This window comes from Pseudophryne corroboree, chromosome 4, assembly GCF_028390025.1.
Source record: "Pseudophryne corroboree isolate aPseCor3 chromosome 4, aPseCor3.hap2, whole genome shotgun sequence".
NCBI lineage: Eukaryota > Metazoa > Chordata > Amphibia > Anura > Myobatrachidae > Pseudophryne > Pseudophryne corroboree.
The window spans coordinates 178,563,378-178,576,821 of record NC_086447.1 but is presented as its reverse complement, the minus strand read 5'-3'; the positions used below and the strand labels follow the sequence as shown (position 1 = coordinate 178,576,821).

At 48.8% G+C, this 13,444-nt stretch overlaps 1 protein-coding gene across 1 annotated transcript in view; it reads left to right on the top strand.

Moving 5' to 3' along the window:
* The window catches only part of RNF7 (ring finger protein 7), a 31,070-nt gene that overhangs the window by 6,709 nt on the left and 10,917 nt on the right, over positions 1 to 13,444 (top strand). Inside the window, exon 2 of the mRNA XM_063915586.1 lies at positions 11,041 to 11,088. Coding sequence (XP_063771656.1) covers positions 11,041 to 11,088 — 48 coding nt within the window. The remainder of the gene's footprint in view (positions 1 to 11,040; positions 11,089 to 13,444) is intronic.

The window sequence follows — 13,444 nt, the reverse complement described above, 5'->3', positions numbered from 1 at the left end:
TGCAACAGGGACCCTGTCTGATCCAAGACTTACCGCGGCTGCGTTGGACGGCATGGCGGTTGAACGCCGGATCCTAGCGGAAAAGGGCATTCCGGATGCAGTTATTCCTACGCTGATAAAGGCTAGGAAAGACGTGACAGCAAGACTTTTTCACTGTATATGGCGAAAATAGGTTGCTTGGTGTGTGGCCGGGAAGGCCCTACAGAGGAATTCCAGGGGGGTCGATTCCTGCACTTCCTACAGTCAGGAGTGACTATGGGCCTAAAATTAGGATCCATAAAGGCCAAGATTTCGGCCCTATCCCTTTTTCTCTCAAAAAGAACTGGCTTCACTGCCTGAAGTTCGGACGTTGTTACAGGGGTGCTGCATATTCAGCCCCTTTTGTGCCTCCAGTGGCACCTTGGGATCTTAACGTGTGTTGGATTCCTAAAATCCCACTGGTTTGAGCCACTTAAGACCGTGGAGATAAAATATCTCACGTGGAAAGTGGTCATGCTTTTGGCCTTAGCTTGGACTAGGCGTGTGTCAGAATTGGCGGCTTTGTCATGTAAAAGCCCATATCTGCCCTTTCCATATGGAAAGGGCAGAATGGAGGACTCGTCCCCAATTTCTCCCTAAGGTGGTATCGTTTCATTTGAACCAACCTATTGTGGTGCCTGCGGCTACTAGGGACTTGGAGGATTCCAAGTTGCTTAACGTAGTCCGGGCCCTGAAACTTTGTTTCCAGGACGGCTAGAGTCAGAAAAACTGACTCGCTATTTATCCTGCATGCACCCAACAAGCTGGGTGCTCCTGCTTCAAAGCAGACTATTGCTCGCTGGATCTGTAGCACGATTCAGCTTGCACATTCTGCGGCTGGACTGCCGCATCCTAAATTAGTAAAAGCCCATTCCACGAGGAAGGTGGGCTCTTCTTGGGCGGCTGCCCGAGGGGTCTCGGCTTTACAACTTTGCCGAGCTGCTACTTGGTCGGGTTCAAACACTTATGCAAAATTGTACAAGTTTGATACCCTGGCTGAGGAGGACCCTGAGTTTGCTCATTCGGTGCTGCAGAGTCATCCGCACTCTCCCGCCCGTTTGGCAGCTTTGGTATAATCCCCATGGTCCTTACGGAGTACCCAGCATCCACTAGGACGTCAGAGAAAATAAGAATTACTCACCGGTAATTCTATTTCTCGTAGTCCGTAGTGGATGCTGGGAGCCCGTCCCAAGTGCGGACTCTCTGCAATACATGTATATAGTTATTGCTTAACTAAAGGGTTATTGTATGAGCCATCTGTTGAGAGAGGCTCAGTTATTGTTCATACTGTTAACTGGGTATAGTTATCACAAGTTGTACGGTGTGGCTGGTATGAGTCTTACCCTGGATTCCAAATCCTTTCCTAGTAATGTCAGCTCTTCCGGGCACAGTTTCCCTAACTGAGGTCTGGAGGAGGGGCATAGAGGGAGGAGCCAGTGCACACCAGATATAGTACCTAATCTTTCTTTTAAGAGTGCCCAGTCTCCTGCGGAGCCCGTCTATACCCCATGGTCCTTACGGAGTACCCAGCATCCACTACGGACTACAAGAAATAGAATTACCGGTGAGTAATTCTTATTTTTTTTCTCTTTTATTTTGAATTTTTTTTGAGGGGGAGGTTAGTGTCGATAGTTTTCTCATCTTGGACCACCATTTGTAGAAACGCGTCCCCTCACGGGCTCGCTTCGCTTGCCACCCTTCGGTCACGGTGTGTTCCTCTTCACTCACCATAAAGTTACTAAAGGTTATAATTTGTGACACGGATAGCCAAGGAAGGAAAGGTCTGAAAACAGTGTGTCAACCTTTTGTGACTGTTGACCTATAGTCTGGATTTTGTACATGCCCCCCTCCATCCTATTCAATTTACGTGGACCCCCACCACTTCGTATTCACAGTACATCAAACCTCCCCTCCCCTCCCTTCCTATCCCACTTCATGTTACATCGCCCCCTCCCCTCGGCGGTTCACAGTACATTCCCCCAGGGGATGTAGGGTGTGGGTACTAATTATCTGGACCCAGGCCTATCAGAGGGGTCCAGTGGGGGCCTAGGCCAGCTGCTACGCATCATCGCTCATAGTGTTTTACCTTTGTTTTGTTTCTTTGAAAGAGGGTGCAGCTACGCCCTTAAGTACTTGGGCCCCATGAATGTCTCGGCAGCCTGCCCACAGCTAATCACAATACACATACTCCTGTACCTGTTCGCTATATACCCGCAAGGGCTCAGAGCTGCTAGTGGCCCGCCTTCTCTGTCAAAGTTACATGTGTTCCATACAATGTTCACCTTTTGGCGGTACATTGGGGCCATTACAAACATTACCTTGGAGAGAGAGAGATATAGAGATATATATAATATATATGAATATCACCACACCATGAGGCTCCAGTTGGGGCTATGTTGTAGATGAGGCCAGCACTCCGGAACAGTCAAACAGTTTATGCCATTTATTGTGCAAATTCAGCAATTTGTACCATCACAAGCGGGTTAATCTGTGCAAATTCAGCAGTTTGTAAACATGATTTAAATATGATCAAGTATCTCACATATCCTGTGCATGCTAAGGATATGTATCCCCAGCATGCACAGGATATGTGAGATACTTGATCATATTTAAATCATGTTTACAAACTGCTGAATTTGCACAGATTAACCCGCTTGTGATGGTACAAATTGCTGAATTTGCACAATAAATGGCATAAACTGTTTGACTGTTCCGGAGTGCTGGCCTCATCTACAACATAGCCCCAACTGGAGCCTCATGGTGTGGTGATATTCATATTGAAAAGTCTTTGACTGAGCACCCTCTTGGAGATTTTTAGTGCTGTGCGGCCCACGCTGTCATATATATATATATATATATATATATATATATTATATTATATTATATTATATTATATTATATTCTCTGACGTCCTAGTGGATGCTGGGGACTCCGAAAGGACCATGGGGAATGGGAATAGCGGCTCCGCAGGAGACTGGGCACAAAAGTAAAAGCTTTAAGACTACCTGGTGTGCACTGGCTCCTCCCCCTATGACCCTCCTCCAAGCCTCAGTTAGATTTTTGTGCCCGAACGAGACTCCAGTGTCGACGGTGAGGAAACAAACGTATTTTCCAGTAGGGCCACACGTTGCATGATCACGGCAATGAAGGAGGTTTTGAACATTTCTGATACTACAAGTACCACAAAAAAGGGTATTATGTGGGGTGTGAAAAAACTACCCGTAGTTTTTCCTGAATCAGATGAATTAAATGAGGTGTGTGATGAAGCGTGGGTTTCCCCCGATAAACTGCTAATTTTCTAAAAAATTATTGGAATTATACCCTTTCCCGCCAGAGGGTAGGGCGCGTTGGGAACACCCCCTAGGGTGGATAAGGCGCTCACACGCTTATCAAAACAAGTGGCATTACCGTCTCCTGATACGGCCGCCCTCAAGGAACCAGCTGATAGGAAGCTGGAAAATATCGTAAAAAGTATATACACACATACTGGTATTATACTGCGACCAGCAATCGCCTCAGCCTGAATGTGCAGTGCTGGGGTGGCTTGGTCGGATTCCCTGACTGAAAATATTGATACCCTGGACAGGGACAATATATTATTGACTATAGAGCATTTAAAGGATGCATTTCTATATATGAGAGATGCACAGAGGGATATTTGCACTCTGGCATCAAGAGTAAGTGCGCTGTCCATTTCTGCCAGAAGAGGGTTATGGACGCGACAGTGGTCAGGTGATGCGGATTCCAAACGGCATATGGAAGTATTGCCGTATAAAGGGGAGGAGTTATTTGGGGTCGGTCTATCGGACCTGGTGGCCACGGCAACGGCTGGGAAATCCACCTTTTTACCCCAGGTCACCTCTCAGCAGAAAAAGACACCGTCTTTTCAGGCTCAGTCCTTTCGTCCCCATAAGGGCAAGCGGGCAAAAGGCCACTCGTATCTGCCCCGGGGCAGAGGAAGGGGAAAAAGACTGCAGCAGACAGCCTCTTCCCAGGAACAGAAGCCCTCCCCCGCTTCTGCCAAGTCCTCAGCATGACGCTGGGGCCTTACAAGCGGACTCAGGCACGGTGGGGGCCCGTCTCAAGAATTTCAGCGCGCAGTGGGCTCACTCGCAAGTGGACCCCTGGATCCTGCAGGTAGTATCTCAGGGGTACAAATTGGAATTCGAGACGTCTCCCCCTCGCCGGTTCCTGAAGTCTGCTTTACCAACGTCTCCCCCCGACAGGGAGGCGGTATTGGAAGCCATTCACAAGCTGTATTCCCAGCAGGTGATAATCAAGGTACCCCTCCTACAACAGGGAAAGGGGTATTATTCCACGCTGTTTGTGGTACCGAAGCCGGACGGCTCGGTGAGACCTATTTTAAATCTGAAATCCTTGAACACTTACATACAAAGGTTCAAATTCAAGATGGAATCACTCAGAGCAGTGATAGCGAACCTGGAAGAAGGGGACTATATGGTGTCTCTGGACATCAAGGATGCTTACCTCCATGTCCCAATTTGCCCTTCTCACCAAGGGTACCTCAGGTTTGTGGTACAGAACTGTCACTATCAGTTTCAGATGCTGCCGTTTGGATTGTCCACGGCACCCCGGGTCTTTACCAAGGTAATGGCCGAAATGATGATTCTTCTTCGAAGAAAAGGCGTCTTAATTATCCCTTACTTGGACGATCTCCTGATAAGGGCAAGGTCCAGAGAACAGTTAGAGGTCGGAGTAGCACTATCTCAAGTAGTACTACGACAGCACGGATGGATTCTAAATATTCCAAAATCGCAGCTGATTCCGACGACACGTCTGCTGTTCCTAGGGATGATTCTGGACACAGTACAGAAAAAGGTGTTTCTCCCGGAGGAGAAAGCCAGGGAGTTATCCGACCTAGTCAGGAACCTCCTAAAACCAGGCCAAGTGTCAGTGCATCAATGCACAAGGGTCCTGGGAAAAATGGTGGCTTCTTACGAAGCGATTCCATTCGGCAGATTCCACGCAAGAACTTTTCAGTGGGATCTGCTGGACAAATGGTCCGGATCGCATCTTCAAATGCATCAGCGGATAACCCTGTCTCCAAGGACAAGGGTGTCTCTCCTGTGGTGGTTGCAGAGTGCTCATCTTCTAGAGGGCCGCAGATTCGGCATTCAGGACTGGGTCCTGGTGACCACGGATGCCAGCCTGAGAGGCTGGGGAGCAGTCACACAGGGAAGAAATTTCCAGGGCTTGTGGTCAAGCATGGAAACGTCACTTCACATAAATATCCTGGAACTAAGGGCCATTTACAATGCCCTAAGTCAGGCAAGGCCTCTGCTTCAGGGTCAGCCGGTGCTGATCCAGTCGGACAACATCACGGCAGTCGCCCACGTAAACAGACAGGGCGGCACAAGAAGCAGGAGGGCAATGACGGAAGTTGCAAGGATTCTTCGCTGGGCGGAAAATCATGTGATAGCACTGTCAGCAGTGTTCATTCCGGGAGTGGACAACTGGGAAGCAGACTTCCTCAGCAGACACGATCTCCACCCGGGGGAGTGGGGACTTCACCCAGAAGTCTTCCACATGATTGTGAACCGTTGGGAAAAACCAAAGGTGGACATGATGGCGTCCCGCCTCAACAAAAAACTGGACAGATATTGCGCCAGGTGAAGGGACCCTCAGGCAATAGCTGTGGACGCTCTGGTAACACCGTGGGTGTACCAGTCAGTGTATGTGTTCCCTCCTCTGCCTCTCATAACCAAGGTACTGAGAATCATAAGAAGGAGAGGAGTAAGGACTATACTCGTGGCTCCGGATTGGCCAAGAAGGACTTGGTACCCGGAACTTCAAGAGATGCTCACGGAAGACCCGTGGCCTCTACCTCTAAGAAAGGACCTGCTCCAGCAGGGACCATGTCTGTTCCAAGACTTACCGCGGCTGTGTTTGACGGCATGGCGGTTGAACGCCGGATCCTGAAGGAAAAAGGCATTCCGGATGAAGTCATCCCTACCCTGATCAAAGCCAGGAAGGATGTAACTGTGCAACATTATCACCGTATTTGGCGTAAATATGTTGCGTGGTGTGAGGCCAGGAAGGCCCCTACAGAGGAATTTCAACTGGGTCGTTTCTTGCATTTCCTGCAAACAGGACTGTCTATGGGCCTAAAATTAGGGTCCATTAAGGTTCAAATTTCGGCCCTGTCAATATTCTTCCAAAAAGAACTAGCTTCAGTTCCTGAAGTCCAGACGTTTGTCAAGGGGGTACTGCATATACAGCCTCCTTTTGTGCCTCCAGTGGCACCTTGGGATCTCAATGTAGTTTTGGGGTTCCTAAAATCACATTGGTTTGAACCACTCACCTCTGTGGACTTAAAATATCTCACATGGAAAGTGGTAATGCTGTTAGCCCTGGCCTCAGCCAGGCGTGTCTCAGAATTGGCGGCTTTATCCTATAAAAGCCCTTACCTAATTTTTCATACGGACAGGGCAGAATTGAGGACTCGTCCTCAATTTCTCCCTAAGGTGGTTTCAGCATTTCACTTAAACCAGCCTATTGTGGTGCCTGCGGCTACTAGGGACTTGGAGGATTCCAAGTTGCTGGACGTAGTCAGGGCCCTGAAAATATATGTTTCCAGGACGGCTGGAGTCAGAAAATCTGACTCGCTGTTTATCCTGTATGCACCCAACAAGCTGGGTGCTCCTGCTTCTAAGCAGACTATTGCTCGTTGGATTTGTAGTACAATTCAGCTTGCACATTCTGTGGCAGGCCTGCCACAGCCAAAATCTGTAAAAGCCCATTCCACACGGAAAGTGGGCTCATCTTGGGCGGCTGCCCGAGGGGTCTCGGCTTTACAACTTTGCCGAGCAGCTACTTGGTCAGGGGCAAACACGTTTGCTAAATTCTACAAATTTGATACCCTGGCTGAGGAGGACCTGGAGTTCTCTCATTCGGTGCTGCAGAGTCATCCGCACTCTCCCGCCCGTTTGGGAGCTTTGGTATAATCCCCATGGTCCTTTCGGAGTCCCCAGCATCCACTAGGACGTCAGAGAAAATAAGAATTTACTTACCGATAATTCTATTTCTCATAGTCCGTAGTGGATGCTGGGCGCCCATCCCAAGTGCGGATTGTCTGCAATACTTGTACATAGTTATTGTTACAAAAAATCGGGTTATTATTGTTGTGAGCCATCTTTTCAGAGGCTCCTCTGTTCTCATGCTGTTAACTGGGTTCAGATCACAAGTTGTACGGTGTGATTGGTGTGGCTGGTATGAGTCTTACCCGGGATTCAAAATCCTTCCTTATTGTGTACGCTCGTCCGGGCACAGTATCCTAACTGAGGCTTGGAGGAGGGTCATAGGGGGAGGAGCCAGTGCACACCAGGTAGTCTTAAAGCTTTTACTTTTGTGCCCAGTCTCCTGCGGAGCCGCTATTCCCCATGGTCCTTTCGGAGTCCCCAGCATCCACTACGGACTATGAGAAATAGAATTATCGGTAAGTAAATTCTTATTACACACACACACACACACACACACACACACACACACACACACACACACACACACACACACACACACACACAGACACACCCTGGACCCACTCGCTGTGATATAAAATGAACTGGACAGAATTATAAAGTTATGTTATATGAGCTGGGTCACAGTAATGTTGCACAATACGAAGTGGAGGCACTATAGTGTGGCATAATATAAATGGGGGCACTGTAAAATGGCTTAATATGAACTGGGGAGACTGTATGTCATTATGTGAATTGGGGGTTTCTGTGTTGCATAACATATACTGCAACCCTACAGTGCGATCTAGGGCACTACTGTGGTTCCTAAAATAAACTAGGGCACTCTTATGAGACATGCAACTAACAACTGCTGAGGAGAGGTGTCTCTGTAGAAGCGTTGGGACAGGGGCCCCAAAAAGTTCTGTCTACGACCCTGATGCTCTCCCCCCCCAAATGCATGCTTGTTCAATATAACCCCCCTCATATTTATTAACTATGCCCCCAACTCTTCTTTCCATTTAGCATACATGCCTCCCTGCAACTATTTTTTTATACTTCCTCATACAAATCCCCTCGCCTTACCCTCCCTTTCATTTACTTATGGCACTATGGCCCTGATCTGATTCAGATGTGGATGTTCTTTCGACGTTCGCAAATGCTAATTTGGGCACAAGCTAACCTGAGCATAGGCACTCCCACTGCTGTTGCATCATTTCTGTCCGTTGGCGTACAACTGCAGTAACATTGGTACCATCAGCGCAAATTGGTTCATGCTTCTGAAGACGCGCAGGCTGAGCTGCTCTCCAGTAGCAAGTAAGATCGAAACTGCTAATTTATGCACGCTCATAAAACGCTGTCTTACATGCCAGCGTTTACCCAACCACTCCCTGACCCCACCCCCAAATACAGTCTACATGTCGCTCACTATACAACTAATTCATTGGTGTGGGCGCCATCGCAATTCAAGCGCACTGTGGCTCAGACTAATGCGTAGGGAGGCCAATCCCAGGCCTTTTTTTCAATGCCGGGTATCAGGATTGAAAAATGATCAATCCCGGGATTGGGTTGAAGATTTTAACATTAAAATCTTCAGTGCACCTCCCTTTCCGGACCTGCCCAGTCCACAGGACTACTCACCATCCTCTGGGAGTGCAGGCTCACTTGCTGCAGGAGGCGAGGTGCGGACCGGGAAGGGCAGACAGCTGACACCAGACTGCACAGCGTGACCTCTGACTTTGTCACGCTGCGCAGTGCGCACAGCTGGGGGCAGGGGGAGAAGGGAGCTGGGCAGCGTTTGAGCCTCCTGAGGACGTTCAATGCTGCCTGGCATTGAAAAAACAAGGGGTGCTTTCTTATCCCGAAATCCCCAGTATTGGAAGCTCCAATCCCGGGATTGAATCCTGGGATCCTACCAATCCCGATCCAGGGATTGGCCACCCTACTCAAGCGCAGTGAGAAAATATCAACCAATTTCCGTGCAATAGTTGCTTTGTGACAGCATCTGAATTAGGCCCTATATCACGCACTTCTACCATTTCACTATAACTCTTCTCCTGGCATGCTGTCAAAATACCAGCAATCGGGTGTCACGAGCCGGGGTCCGGGGTTTGCCCAGCCGGTTGCTGGCAGTGCGATGCGGCCGTGGAGAGATGCGGCAGAGGTGCTTGTGGTGTAAATGCTTCTTCCGAGAAGCAGGAGACAGGGGGCCCTGTCAGGGAAGGGGCATGCTCTTGTGTGTCTGGAGCACTGTGGGCAGCCATGTTGGAGACCAAGTTCCACTACATCCAATGGCTGACCTCTGGAATGCTCCGTCCAATCATAGGCAGCTTCCGTTTAAAAAAAGGGGTCAGCCCATGCTTGCATGCTGCCAGTGCTTTATGTTACTGCCCTGTGCACAAGCTCTAGCTCTGAGCTCCCTCAGGAATATCCTGAATTTTTTGTGCTTCAAGGGTCTCTAGTTCTACTACACAAGTTTTCCTGCTGCCTCTCGCTGCACCCTTGTCGATGACTTCTCGAATCCATGGTTCACAGCTGCCCACCCTCCGGCGGCATGCCCGGTGACCGTTGAAGGGCCTCCCAGTCATCCGCAGTACCCTTCATCTATGACTTTCCGGTGTTCTTTAGTTAGTCCTCAAAGCAGCTTTTTCAGTGTCCTACAGCCAACATGGTCCAGCATACAAACTTCAGTGTTCTTCAGCCACGTTTGTTCAGCACTCCAACATTATTTGACAGTGTTCTTCAGTCGGGACTATACAGCATTCCTTTTTCTACAGTATTCTTCAGTCACGACTATTCAGCATCCATACCCGGCAGTATTTTTTAGCATTCTTCAGTCTCGTCTATTCAGCATTCATTCCTCAATAGCATTCCCACGTGCTCTTCAGTAACCATTGATCAGCACTCATCCTTCAGCGGCGTTCTTCAGCTACGACAACCTTGCAATCTTCTTTCTGTCGTCAAGCCTTCATTTACTGGTGTCTTTCAGTCACGTGCACTAAATAAAACTCCCTTAGTTCTCAAGAGTTTGAGCTCCAACTTATATATGAAGGAACTAGATGCGACCGCCCAATTCTTCCGTGCTGTGGTGTCGACTTCCCCAGCGAACGCCCATTTGGTGGATCCTTATAACCAGCCCGTTGTGACATCGGGATCCCGACAGAAGACTGACAGCAGAATTCCGACACATCCCGGTGGCAAGTATCGGGGTTAGAGTTAGGCTTTAGGTGCAGAGTTAGGGTGAGGCTGTAGGGATGGTGGAGGTAAAGCTGGTTACACACTAGGTGCTCCCGCTGGTGGTTTGCCGTGTTGCACACCTAATGGGGCGATCCTGGCATGACCAAATGCAGGGGAATGTGGCCATGAATGATATATCGTACAGTGTATACGGCACGGCTGATAGATCGTCAAGTCGTTGGCTGGGTAAACACATTTAGTGTGTATAAGGCTTTAGGGTTAGGCAGTGGGGGGCGGTGCGGTTACAGTTGGGCTGCGGAAGGGGGCGGTTAGGCTTCGGCTGCTGGAGGTCAGGGGTAGGGAGAAAATACTTACCGGGATGTGTTAGGATTCTGGTTATCGAGATCCTGCTGATGTCTCCTAATTGTTGAGATGCGACGGCTGGGATTTCATACCCAACCTATTCTCCCCACCTCTGTACTGTTTCACTATAACACCCCCCACCCCCTCATCAACCAGTTCACCATAGTTACCCCCCATGTACTAGTTAATTATACTTGTGCACTCCCTTCCAATACCCATTCAACATATATTACCCTTTCCCACCGGACCTATTGATTATACATAAGCCCGCTACTCTGTACGTATTCACTGCACCTCCTGCACAATTTATTTATCCATACAACATACAAAATGAAAACGAAAAAACTATGTTTAGTTGAATCCATGTCCTACTGAAATTCTTTGTATTCAAGCTGCGTTAGTGTGCTATTTTGTATCAAGGTTCAGTTAACGTAACATTAACACTTGGTGGCATTCCGCTCCCCTGCAGTAAATGTATGTTAAATGGTATTTGTGTTTCTATTTCCAGACGCTTGTCTGCGCTGCCAAGCTGAGAACAAGCAGGAGGACTGTGTAGGTGAGTTACACTCTACTTATCAGCTTTCCGCTAAAGTAGAAGAGATCGCATTGGTTTTAATTAAATTTCTCTATCGTCCTAGTGGATGCTGGGGTTCCTGAAAGGACCATGGGGAATAGCGGCTCCGCAGGAGACAGGGCACAAAAGTAAAGCTTTCCGATCAGGTGGTGTGCACTGGCTCCTCCCCCTATGACCCTCCTCCAAGCCAGTTAGATTTTTGTGCCCGGCCGAGAAGGGTGCAATTCTAGGTGGCTCTCCTAAAGAGCTGCTTAGAGAAAGTTTAGCTTAGGTTTTTTACTTTACAGTGAGTCCTGCTGGCAACAGGATCACTGCAACGAGGGACAGAGGGGAGAAGAAGTGAACTCACCTGCGTGCAGGATGGATTGGCTTCTTGGCTACTGGACATCAGCTCCAGAGGGACGATCACAGGTACAGCCTGGATGGTCACCGGAGCCTTGCCGCCGGCCCCCTTGCAGATGCTGAAGTAAGAAGAGGTCCAGAATCGGCGGCAGAAGACTCCTCAGTCTTCAAAAGGTAGCGCACAGCACTGCAGCTGTGCGCCATTTTCCTCTCAGCACACTTCACACGGCAGTCACTGAGGGTGCAGGGCGCTGGGAGGGGGGCGCCCTGGGAGGCAAATGAATACCTATTTTGGCTAAAAATACCTCACATATAGCCTCCGGAGGCTATATGGAGATATTTAACCCCTGCCAGAATCCGTTAAGAGCGGGAGACGAGGCCGCCGAAAAAGGGGCGTGGCCTATCTCCTCAGCACACAGCGCCATTTTCCCTCACAGAAAGGCTGGAGGGAAGGCTCCCAGGCTCTCCCCTGCACTGCACTACAGAAACAGGGTTAAAACAGAGAGGGGGGGCACTAATTTGGCGATATGCTTATATATTAAGATGCTATAAGGGAAAACACTTATATAAGGTTGTCCCTATATAATTATAGCGTTTTTGGTGTGTGCTGGCAAACTCTCCCTCTGTCTCTCCAAAGGGCTAGTGGGTCCTGTCCTCTATCAGAGCATTCCCTGTGTGTGTGCTGTGTGTCGGTACGTGTGTGTCGACATGTAGGAGGACGATGTTGGTGAGGAGGCGGAGCAATTGCCTGTAATGGTGATGTCACTCTCTAGGGAGTCGACACCGGAATGGATGGCTTATTTAGGAAATTACGTGATAATGTCAACACGCTGCAAGGTCGGTTGACGACATGAGACGGCCGACAAACAATTAGTACCGGTCCAGACGTCTCAAAAACACCGTCAGGGGTTTTTAAAACGCCCGTTTACTTTAGTCGGTCGACACAGACACAGACAGGGACACTGAATCCAGTGTCGACGGTGAATAAACAAACGTATTCCTTATTAGGGCCACACGTTAAAGGCAATGAAGGAGGTGTTACATATTTCTGATACTACAAGTACCACAAAAGAGGGTATTATGTGGGATGTGAAAAAACTACCATAGTTTTTCCTGAATCAGATAAATTAAATAAAGTGTGTGATGATGCGTGGGTTCCCCCCGATAGAAAATTATGGGCGGTATACCCTTTCCCGCCAGAAGTTAGGGCGCGTTGGGAAACACCCCTTAAGGTGGATAAGGCGCTCACACGCTTATCAAAACAAGTGGCGGTACCGTCTATAGATAGGGCCGTCCTCAAGGACCAGCTGACAGGAGGCTGGAAAAATATCATAAAAAGTATATACACACATACTGGTGTTATACTGCGACCAGCGATCGCCTCAGCCTGGATGTGCAGAGCTGGGGTGGCTTGGTCGGATTCCCTGACTAAAAATATTGATACCCTTGACAGGGACAGTATTTTATTGACTATAGAGCATTTAAAGGATGCATTTCTATATATGCGAGATGCACAGAGGGATATTTGCACTCTGGCATCATGAGTAAATGCGATGTCCATAACTGCCAAAAGATGTTATGGACACGACAGTGGTCAGGTGATGCAGATTCCAAACGGCACAAAGGTGTATTGCCGTATAAAGGAAGAGGAGTTATTTGGGGTCGGTCCATCGGACCTGGTGGCCACGGCAACTGCTGGAAAATCCACCGTTTTTTACCCTAAGTCACATCTCTGCAGAAAAAGACACCGTCTTTTCAGCCTCAGTCCTCTCGTCCCTATAAGATCATATCTGCCCAGGGATAGAGGAAAGGGAAGAAGACTGCAGCAGGCAGCCCATTCCCAGGAACAGAAGCGTTCCACCGCTTCTGACAAGTTCTCAGCATGGCGCTGAGACCGTACAGGACCCCTGGATCCTACAAGTAGTATCCCAGGGGTACAGATTGGAAGGTCGAGACGTTTCCCCTTCGCAGGCTCCTGAAGTCTGCTTTACCAAGG